This window comes from Podarcis bocagei (assembly GCF_964188305.1).
Source record: "Podarcis bocagei genome assembly, chromosome: 4".
NCBI lineage: Eukaryota > Metazoa > Chordata > Lepidosauria > Squamata > Lacertidae > Podarcis > Podarcis bocagei.
In genome coordinates, this window is record NC_138128.1 from 71318161 (window position 1) to 71330410 (window position 12250).

General features: G+C 37.8%; 1 protein-coding gene across 1 annotated transcript in view; it reads right to left on the reverse strand.

The window, feature by feature from the left end:
- Positions 1–334: 334 nt before the first annotated feature.
- Positions 335–12250, reverse strand: part of IPMK (inositol polyphosphate multikinase) — a 28256-nt gene continuing 16340 nt past the window's right edge. The window contains exons 4-6 of the mRNA XM_081192350.1: positions 12001–12173; positions 8492–8573; positions 335–7106 (exon numbers count right to left, since the gene is read on the reverse strand). Of these exons, the coding sequence (XP_081048476.1) occupies positions 6487–7106; positions 8492–8573; positions 12001–12173 (875 nt within the window). The 3' untranslated portion in view covers positions 335–6486. The remainder of the gene's footprint in view (positions 7107–8491; positions 8574–12000; positions 12174–12250) is intronic.

The following is a 12250-nucleotide window of genomic DNA, read 5'->3' on the forward strand; positions in this document are numbered from 1 at the left end:
CCTTCATCAGTATTATTATTATTATTATTATTATTATTATTATTATTATTATTATTATTATTATTAATTTATACCCCACCCATCTGGCTGGGCTTCCCCAGCCACTCTGGGCGGCTTCCAAAAAAATATTAAAATACTGTAATACATCAAACATTAAAAGCTTCCCTAAACAGGGCTGCCTTCAGGTGTCTTCTAAAAGTCTGGTATCTTGGAGGAACTAAACAGCTAAGAGAGGAAGAACTCACCTGGCAACAGAAACTACAAAAGTGGGAGAATGTTTTCTCACAATTGAAGCAATACATTGCTTAAGAAGTCAAGGACAATGCATTCAAGGTTAACTTAAAAGACAATTTAATAGTCAGCCTAATATACAGCTATTAGAATCACCTAAATATCACATAAATTACAAAAGAATTGGTATATAGCATAATAGATTTTTTTTTACTATAAAACACATACCTCTGCAGTCCAACAACAATCCTCCCAAAATATCAGTTACAGTCAAACACCAAAAAAGGACATTGCACAACACAATTTCAACTTTTTGAGCCAGAGAAAATGAGGCCAGATTACATTCATTCATTCATGTACATTTAAACTGTAAAATCCCCCCTCCCACCCCTACCAGTTAATCCAGCTCCAGGTGCAATTTCACATGCTTCCATATATTTTCCAGTACAGTTCTCAGAATATTAAAGTGCTTATGTGCACTCTGGTATCATTCATATGCAGGTGTGCAATATTAATCATATTTGGACATTTTAGTTCAAAATCAGTTCAGCCAGTTCAGATATTTTTTTCCAGTGCCAACATTTATACGTTTCAAAAGCATATTTAGACAATGATTTATCCAATGTGTGTAAATGTTCGTTTGTTCCCAAAACCACTGTTGCTTTGTCTTTCCTGTTGCCGGATTTCATGTAAAGATTAATCTCCAACAAACTCTAAATGTACAGGCGTCACTTCTCTAAATGGCAAACAAAAATTAATTTTCTATACCTACATACAAAACTACTCAGAGTTGCTATCTAGGGAAGATTAGTAGAAATATTCATAGTATGAAAGTTGTTTTTTTTAAGTGTGCATTAACTTCAGCTAACAAAACCACAATGAACAATTACAAATGTGCAGTATTTAGCTCCTGGATATATAATGTAATAATATTTCACAGCTGAATGAGTTCATCACTCTAGGCTCCAATTCAATGGTTTACCAGCATGAACAGTACATAGAAAACAGGCAAAACAAAACTGAATGTAAGGCTTTTGGATGGATACGATCTGCAAAAAGCTACACGTTGAGTGAATAAATTATTTACTGCTGCCTTCTTCAGCATCTCCAACCTAAACTCTTATTCAAATTCCTTTCCACACAATATGCTACAGAAGGCTCTCTTCAAAAAGATTCACATATGGCCAGATTCAAGCACCCTAAGGACTGGTTCACAACCACACAAATGAGGTCGCCTCTTTTCAGGAATTGAAATCCAATGCTTCTTTTGAGTACCGGGCAAGGCACATGGATGCATATGATTGTGTATTAAGCCCCCGGGGTTTTGTCGTTGTTGAGTAAAGGCAGTATGTCCACAGAAAGCAAAGTTTTGAGGTAGGGCCACTTGAGAAGGGATATGGGGTGGGTGAGCCAAAGCCACAGTTCCCACCCCTTCAGAATGCCCCGTTCCCAAGTCCTGTTGCTATAGATGCCTCCTCAACCTTTCTGGCTTATTTGGTAACATGCGAGCCAGACAACATAACGGGGGGGGGGGGGGCTTAAGTAATTCATTATGTGATTCACTCATAGGTTTTTAAGCATGGCTCACAATTTACTATTATTGTGGAACTGAGCATAAAGCGTGGCAGTTTTCCGAATGAATTTGTTTTGGATCAAAAGAAGCTAACTATTGAAACCATACTCTCCAACATTAGTGGGACATAATCAATACAGTCATTCAACTCTCCCTTAAAGCATTCCATTACATCATAATAGATGCTACATGAGGTCATTTAAAAGGTACCAAACCTGAAGCAGAAGGCACTCAGCAGGGACGGTTATTGCAAATAGTGTAAACTATATTAAAAAAAATTAAAATAGCTAATATGAACAGGTCGAAAGGAGTGTTTTGTATCAGTTGCAGTCCTTTAAAAGGGCCATAATATAAAGGAATTTAGAAGGGTTTCGGCTCATGGGCTATAGTGGTTGTGCCCTTTTCTCTCTCTCTAGATTAGTATTTAATACTGAAATATGTTTCCCTCAAAATCCGTGCAGTATTTTGCACCCTTAGTCACATTCCTAAGTGACCCTTATTCAGTTCTGCTATGACAGACTATGGCCATGGTGCAATGCACGCTTATTAAGAAATGCCACAAAACACAGAGGGACTTATTTCCAGGTAAGCATGCATAGGACCTACTTGTAACCTGCCAAATTGTTCATTCAATCCACAATTTAAGTGAAAATAGTCTCTTCCTAAAATTTAAGCATCTCATATGGAATGGTATGGAATGTATGGGATACGCAAAAATAGTTCTCCTGTACAATAGAACAAAAATAATTTCAGTTTGAAAATACAGCCTCCATGTGAAAACACAATTATACACAATTTCATAGTTCTGTAAAACTAGTTAGTTAAAATATTTTAACATTTCATAATACCATTATTTTAAATTTCATTTGAATATATGCACCAGGAACCACTAATATCCAAAAATACCAAGAATGAAAATGTTTTGCTATTAAAAAATTATATAATTTAAATTCTTATCAGGTAAGATTGTACATAATTTCCCACAAAATACATTTAAAAGGAGTATTTTCACAAACACATCAGAAGCGATACTAAGAAGTGTCCTTGTGACAAGAGCCAATTTTTCAAAATCAATGTCATTTACAGAGGCTGTAGCTGTGGAGTCATCTTCATTAGTGTTTACATCAGTCATTCTTCCTTCCAAAGAGACACATTTAAATACTCCTTTCGCTACACAAGGGCTCCAGTTTCAAGCCCTGTAGGTGCTCTGATATATACACAAAGTTCTCATAATACACAGGTTTTCATATCCACTTGAATTAGAGGTGGGCGTATCTATTTTTTTGCACATAAAATCAACTTGCCTCCTTCATTAGGTGAATAGGGAAGGCCATGCGTGTACCAGGCATTCCTGTGTACATCCAAGTTCCAACATACACAATAAGCTACAGAATCAGGAAATCTATGAAATAAGAACTTTCACAATTACGTACCCAAGCTTATGCTATTAAAGCATCACTCTACAAGGCTTCCTATGAATAAGAAATGGAAATAATGAAATTAGTCCATAAACAATGGTGAGAGTATACTAACATAAAGGAAAGCATACTATCCTATTCTGAGTTTTTATTCTCTTTTCTCTTTCCTCCTGTGAAAGTCACATAAGTTCTGAATTTACCATTTCTGCAGTCTACATTTGAATGGGCTAGTTTTAGCTGTACCCAGTTTTTAATTTAAAGTACTCTTAACTTCCAACTGAATAAAAATGAGTATAATTCTGTTACAATTGCAACTATAAAAACTGAAAATTAGATAGGAGTGCTTTCTGTAAGGTGATCCTACAATGTTCTAGTTACATTAAATAGTGTAAGCAGCACAGCAATCAACAATTATAATACTAATATTACAGAGCATACAGATTACTGCCCTACAGATGTGAAATGGTACAGGACAAGAAAGAATAAATACCTGCCCTACATTAGACATACCCATGTGTGTATGAGAGTGTATTCTGTGTTGAACAGAAAACAGACACAGATAACATAAGATACTATAGAATAAGCTAATTGTGACAAAGGTAGCTCAATAGGACAGAATAGTGTAACTTTTTCCAGAATATGCTTTAAATTACTTCACAGAACACTGAATTCTTCTAATCACTCTTAAAGATGGTAGTATCACCTTTGACATTGGTTTTTATTAATTAAGGCTCACTTTATAACCTATGTGAAAACTGTTTATCAATGTAGAATTTTTTTGATAGGAAATAAAAAGTCCATGTATATTTACCACATGTTGCTTCCAATTAAAATCAGTATTCTAGTGAACCTTAGAAAGTGAAAACACAAAACTCTGATAAATTCTTATGTCCAATTAGCCAACAAAACACCATACAGTGAAGAAGTATTAGCAGAACACTGAAATTAATCCTAAAATTGTAGCTTTCCTTCTAAAAAGTTCGGGGGGAGGGTGATCAAATGCAGGAGAGACTGTCTGTTTGCATAATTCCCTTACAGCAAGTGGGGCCTGCTCAGTGACAGGAGCCTCTGGTTCTTGGTAGTTTTGAAGTCAAGCAAAGTATTCTCCTTAACGGCACAACTAGAAAATGGACATTTGGTTAAAAAGCATTTTCCAGCAATGTGAATTTTAGGAGGTGGTAGAGGATATTTTTTCCTATGCAAATTAAGTAAACTTAATTTACACAGCATAATTTGTGCTAGATTTTTTTTTCTGATGGCTTATAAAAAGTGATCTAATTTACCTGTGTTTCATAAACAAAGCTAAAAATGTCAAAACTGCCAAGCTTGCCTTATACTGTATTTGCAGCTGGCATCTAGTTATTAATAAACTTACAAAAAGGAAAAAAATTCCATGGAAAAATATAAAGCACTGAAAGATTTTCCAGAAAATTTTCTGATTTGTACAATTTTACATCTTGTATTACTGGATTTGACTGCAACCATTTCCATGCTAGACAGATTCTGAAACATGCCCATGAGAATTGCTGTGGGGTGTCGTGCAATGTCACCTAGGGAGAAATTCATTGTAGAGCTATGCTAATCATTGATTAGCACAAGTACTTAAGCTTGCCAGACAAAACATTCACACTCTACCTCCTACTGCTTTGGGGGGTCTCCTAACAAGAGCCATTGGAGCTAACGAAAGTCCTTGCACAGGCTTCCACTACCAGGACACATTAGTTGAACAAGGTCCATACTCTCCTTTCTGCCTTTTTTATGTTCATGGGGATGCACATGCTGCCAGAAGGAAGCTCTCTTGTATCAGCCCAACGTTTGCACGATAAGGCCCACTTCAAATGCAACGCTAAGAGAGCAAGCAGACACAAGCCTCAGACTCACAAATTCTCCCCCTCCTGTTCTAGCACAAGAAAGCATTTATAGCTACTGTTTATGGTTTGTTCCAAAATGCAGTTTCCCATTATATTGTAATACAAGTAAACTGTGGCTTATTGAAACTACAACATTAAGCCGCAGTGCAATTCTGGTTCAACTGAACTAACTCAACTTTAAAAAAAAAATTTAAAAATCCTGTATTTGGAATTAACAGAAACTGTGATTTGTTCCAAAATGTGGGTGTAAGCTTTAAACATCCTCTACTTGAGTCTCTGGCTTCCATCTGCTTGTATTTACCAATGTGTAGTATTATGTCTGATAAAGCAGTCCTTATTCTCACCATAGGCAATTTAATAATTTTGAAGACCCTGGCTTATAATGGCCATTTTTCAACATGGACTTATTTCTAGTGCTCATACATTCCTTGGATGAGAGGATTTCAAGAGAATGCAACTTAAGAGACTGGAGAGCTCTTTAAATACTCTCTCCAACTGCAACCTCTTAAAACTATCTTAACCACTGGTTGTGCAATTTTAGAAAATTGCCCACACAATGAATGGCCATAGTACTACCTTATTTTTATAACTGACTTTAGACATTGTAGACTCACTAGTATATATTATTTTGCTGTTTTTCTGCAATGTCCAAAGCAACTCCTAGTTGAATATCTAAATATAAAGCTTATAAACAAAATAGGGCACAAAATCTGACACAAATGTTTCAAAACAGCATTTAACATCTTTACATGGCAGACAACTCCTATTTCATTAGTTCTGAAAAACTTTTCAATAGCACTCATAATAAATTACACTGTTCGAGTATACTTTTAAGTTTAGCCATGAAAAGATGAGCATACCTACCCAGTTTTAAGAACGAAGCAGTATGATCACCTCACACTAAAATGCTGGTTCAATTAGAATATAGATTTTTAAGTATTTATCCCTCAGAAATGCTCCAGTTCTAAAGATGTAGTAAACACCTAAGGATAATATTCTAATATTCTCCTAATAACCCGTTATTTAGAGATATGGCTCAGTGTTCTGGCTGCATGGACGGACTCTGATTAAGCTAAAAATATTTAAGGGCATGAGAAAGCTCTACCATTTTATCTGACACAAATCATCCCCCAATTTTAGCTAAGCTTCACAAGTTAAATGAAAGTTCCTACGATTACCAGTTAAATCTCATTAGCTTCTCTCTTACTAAACTGTAAGAAACTACAGAATAATTTTCCTGAGTAAGATTATAAAATACTTGATCATCCTACCAAAAGTACAAAGACAAGTAAAATGTAGAACAATACAAACCAACATATAACAGAATCACAAGTGCAGAAATGTTGTTGCTTTTCATTATAATTGGCCCCCAGTAGAAATCATAGCAAAAAGTTTAAGTATCTAAAATATTTTGAAGGACGGTAATTAAATTCTTCAGACCATGAATATAGCCCTCATCGTGTGTGTTGCTGGGGAACACATGCGCAAAATCTATCATCCTGACTTCAACCTCCATGCTTTCTGGCAGCGTAGTAGGCATGTGGCAGAAAACTTTTTCCAGCTGAGGTATAACATTTCCATTCAGATGTTCTTGTGAAAGGCAAGCACTGCTCTTCCATATGTTGTCTTGTTCCACAGTTTCAACTTGAAGGGAAATTTGACTCTGGTGCCTTTTGTGAAGTGCATACATTTTAGAGAAGCCTTTGCCTACAGAGGTCTCTACCTTGCCATTCTCTGTAGAACTGATGACCCGAATGTTGTTATTATATTCCAATGTACCACCACTTGGCACTTGACCCTTGGACACTCTTCCCTTCTCGACCAGACTGCCATCATTTAACCATGTAGTTGTCATCGGATACAAGCCATCATAGACAAATAGTAAAGAACTTGCATAAAAGTTAAGCTGCTTCTGCTTCTCAAACCACTGCAGTATTTCTTTGATCTTTTGAATACTGGCAGCTACAGCATCTTTTCTCAGGCAGAATCCATTATGGAAAAACTGAGCCACACCTGCAAGAAAGAAACCAGTAAAATTAATAGCCACTGACTGGAAAGTTCAAACTGCAGTATAGCAATGGTGCCTAGCTTCCAAAAAGCAAAATTGACAACAAATTCTCAGCTATTCATATAACAGAATTCAGGTTTAAGTTGCTATTCAGAGTCAGCTGATAATATGCCCCCAAAAATTCAGACAAGTGTCCCAATTCAGATTTCCCATCATCAAAATATTAATTGCAATGTTAAAGGTTTCAGAGCAAGTGTGTCCGATTTATTCTGGTGTTCTCTGGTTCAAGACTCACTTCTTACATGCACTTAAGCAAGCCCTCATCTTTCAGTTTTATCCACCCAATGCATTATGGGAATACTATAGCATGATCACATCTTCCACACATTTTACTTGTGCAAATTCAATTGTACACACTCAGCTCAGGCAGCAGTTGCCTTCTGGATAACAGTTACAGCAGACAAGGAGGGAAGACTAAGACAGAAGGGAGGTGAGAGGCAGACAGAGGAAGAAGAAACCCGCCTCTCTCAGCTGCATGGTGAGCAGGGAAGTGAGGATGAAAAAAATCCCAGCTGCAGAAGGGAAGAGAGAGGCCAACCTAGAGACATACAGGCAGAAGCAAAAGGCTGGAACAGTGTTGCAGCTTCTGCCTGCCTCTTTCCCTGTCTGCCTTTCTCCTCCCTTCTGCAGCTGAAGGAACCAGGTTTCTTCCTCCTCCATCTGTTTCTACTGCTTCCCCACTCGTCTTGCTGCCAAGGCAAGATTTCTTCTTCCCCTGGCAGTGGGGATGCAGGGAGCTCCTCTGTGAGATCCCCGCCCCCCTTCCAGCAGGCAGCTTTTGACTATGCACAATTCTGCATGCGTGTGCTGCTTCTGGAACAGAACCCTTAAGTGAGTTGTGATTGCACTGTACAACTGACCTAGTTTCCAGGATTATTGTGAGAGTTTATGGGAATCGCTTTAAACCCTCAAAACATACTATCAATGCTCAGAATTTATAACTAAAGAGCTGGGACTGCACTATAAAATATTCATGGGGAGCAATCCTATAGCAGGATCTCAAGTTAGGATGAGCAGGTTAGGATCCAGTGCATCTCCATGTGAGTTAGGAGGTTCCTGGCATAAGCAGGCTGTGCTGTCTTAACTCCCTCATCCGAAACTAAGTCAGAGATACACGTATTTCCCCCATCTGAACTCTCCTACCTTTAACCCCAAGTCAGAATGATCCCACTTTCTTCCCTTCCCTGGCAATCCTGCATGCTAGAGGGTTTTATAATATTGTCCTCAATTTTCTTAACTATGAGACAAGCTACATGTAGTTTATAAGCACACAGTCTCGTAATAAAGGCCTAATAGTAGTACTACAACCTGGTCTAAATCCAAACATTACCATCTTTTACTGTCTCTTTCGTTAAGCCTCTTCCATAGTGCTGGTTTTGCGTCTCATAGCTGTCAGAATGGGCGCGATAAACCTTAAAACACACAAAATAATAATGTAATTTTGCCATCTGATTTCTGAAAAAATGTCTTTGTCCTAGGACTAGTTCCAATGTACTCTTCAGCATACAAAAGAAGGGGTTTTTTTTCAAAATGCATTATCCACACATCTCTGAAACTATTTCATGAGCTGGATCTATCTAGCAATCCAAACTCAGCAAGTTCACGTTGAAAACATGATAAACTTTGTATATTCAGATATAGCTTTTTCAATGGAATAATACATCAGTGAGATGTTATGCTATATACCTCTCTATACTTTACAGTCCAATAACAAGAAACCAGTGCAAATAAAGTTATGGGTGTTCAGAATGTCTACTCCGATGCCCCAGAATCAACTGGCCTATGTAGTCTTCGGATATAGGCCAGTGACAGAGGATAGCTTAGTATTCTACAGGGGATCTAAACTCAGACATATAAGTTTATGACCAAGCATCATTGCAAAACAAGTCTGTCTGGAAAACAATAAACATGCTGCATAAAAATAGAAATCAAATGAATATAAAAATATGTGTGCATATAACCACTAACAGCAGCAAGTTTAGGGGAAAAAAAATATTATCTAGAATAAGATCACTAAACCAACATTTAAATTATATGTGTTACATGGGACAGCAAATGAACTGATACTTATTTTTCATTCTCAGTAACTACACAAACAGAAGCAGTTGACAGTGCATCCAGCAAGGTCCACCAGAAACCCAGCCAAATGGGCAGGGTATAAATAATAAAATTATTATTATTATTATACAGGCTTCAGACCATGGTGTTCCAATTAAAATCTCAGAGAGATGCATATAGACATAGGAAATACAGAATATATATATATTTGCAATCTATGTCTCTATCCAAATCTGCCCATTTTCATTATATTAAAGGAACAGATTTTTTTGCTGACATATTTTACTCCAATCCAGAATGTACATAGGACATTTATTCTGCTACACCAGATCTGAAAGTTAAGCACAAATATAGGGCTGTGTCAGGGAACTGCCATCGGAGCTAGAGGCGGAGGAAAGGCTCCAGAGGGATGCCGGAGAGGGTCCCAGTAGGGAGAGGGGCAGCCCATTTGCTGGGGAAGGAAATCAGCGTAACACCAGTGGAGAAGGGGGGCAGATGAGGGAATCGGAGAGGAGGCTCCAAGACTCCTCGCCGGAGACCAGCAGAGAGAGTATGGGTCCTCCGCTGCCCACACCCTCCCTGCGCAGAAGGCTTCCGCGCAGGGAGACTAGGCGGAGACTAGGCGTCAAAGAATTTTTGTGCTGGAAGAAGTTCAAGAAACGCCCACTGACGGATTCTGCCAGCGACTGAGACAGTCACAATGCTAGCGGCTGTTCAGTCAGAAAGGGTTCAACCAGGTAACCTAGCCAGGAGTGGCGGCAACTTACGCACGAGCAACCCCTAAACCCATTACAGGCTGCTTTAACAGGGAGTCTGGGAATGGTTGGAACCCAATTGACTGAGGTCAGCAAGATTATGATAAAGGAATAATACACTTCTCCCACCAAATGTTAATGAACATGTGTTTGGCACTATAAGAAAGCAACTGGACAGCAAAATAATACTAAAGAACTTGAACATCACATACAGTACAGAACATTAATAGCTCCCTAAACATCTATGAACACAGACCAAAAATGCCTGTCAAATTCAAGTGCCAAACAACATCATCCACCTTCAGTAATACACTGATAAAATATGAGGTCTCTATGGGGACCAAACAGAAAACATGTTGTTTCTTTTCTTCTACTTGGCTAGGGAAATTACAATTATTATCTATTGCCTGAAGGCTAATTTTTAAGGTTTTGAAAGCCAAATCTTTCACATTAAAAGTCAATTAATGCTTCACTAACACAATAACACAATGCTATGCAAGACTGTTGCAGTTTATCACCATGCTGCACCAAAGGCCTGAAGGGATAGCCAAGCTATCAACACAACATGTTAGCTCTCTGGAGGACTGCTGTGAACAGCTTAAATTTCTGAATGCAACCCATATGAAGTTATGAATATGAAGTTAATAAATCTAGCTATTTGCTGGTGTTATTGAGTAGAACAATGAAATGGTACTTAAGTATGGGGTGCAAGAGGCGGAACTACTGAGAATATAATATGATAAAGGAGGAAGGGTAGAGCTGTATGAGAAAACCAGGGAGATAAAAAGAAATATATTATCAAAGTCCACATCTTGACAAAGTACAATCTTCTTTATAAAAAGAAAAAAGAAAATCTTGAAGATGCTGTTCAGATTATTGTACTCAAAAAAGAAATCAGTAATAGGTCTTCCTTTCGATCGCCAACCCTACCCACTTCTTTTCTCATTATTATTATTAATGAGAAGTTAATGCAGATTGTCTCAATTCAGTCACCTACATCTCCCTGCAATAAGGGAAGCAGGGAATACGGCATGATAGAAAAATTCAAACCCAAAGCATGCTGACTCCTAACATCTTTCCGTGGGGAAAATATCATCTATATACACAAAGTATCAAATGTGGTGACAGTGATAATAATACAACAAAACAACACCATCACAAACTGGCTTATAAGTATAAAACCAAATTTACTAAAATAGCTAGAATAGAGATAGACTTATAACCATTCAAACAACAAACATACTAAGGTGCCATGTGCATGACAAAGCCTGGAGATACTGTAAACATGGAGTGGATAAATGTACAACTCTATCTTAACAAGTTACATGTAGAGTAAACGTTATACAGACTGGATAAATGAACCGTTCAAAAAGTAGCGTAAGCCCAATCACAGAACGGCAACCCCGTGCCAACACAACGGCAAGGGTAGCACACTGGAGAATATGAAAAAGTTTTTCAAAGCTGTTTTTCAAAGATTGAACTGGATGAGATGTTCTTCAATGGGTCTTGAGTTGGAAACACAAAGCTGTGTACATGGATCAATCATGGGAAGGAAAATCAAAGTCACCACCCTGGTGAGAATAACGCAAGTAGCCAAAAGGAGCTCGGGGTCGCATAACTAGTTAGCCTGCCAGAGTCTCGTTCGTTATCTGGATGTTACTCTTGCCGTTGTGGTGGCACGGGGGTTGCCATTCCATGATTGGACTTACGTTACTCGTTGAACGGTTCATTTATCCAGTCTGTATAACATTTACTGTACATGTAACTTGTTAAGATAAGAGTTGTACATTTATCCACTCCATGTTTACAGTATCTCCAGGCTTTGTCTTGCACATGGCACTTTAGTATGTTTGTTGTTTGAATGGTTATAAGTCTATCTCTATTCTAGCAAATTTGGTTTTATACTTATAAGCCAGTTTGTGGTGGTGTTGTTTTGTTGAAAATATCATCTAAACATAATTTTAGTTGCCCCCATGTTGTCAAGAGCATAAAAAGATTTAAAATCCAATGAAGAACTGCATCTTACCCTCATGCCTAGCACCAAGAACCCAATCTCTTCCATTAATGGGTACTTGCTGACTTGTTGCTTAATCTTCTCAGCGGAAGCATATGGATCATAGCTTTTCTGGCCTATTTTTACATCCATTATACATGGCTTTTTAAATCTGTGTGTCACATCTTCCAGTTTCAGGTACAAATCTGTTAACAATTCAGAATAAACCAGATCAATGTCATAATCTAACCAACCCAATCATTAGAGGTCAGTGGAAAGGACA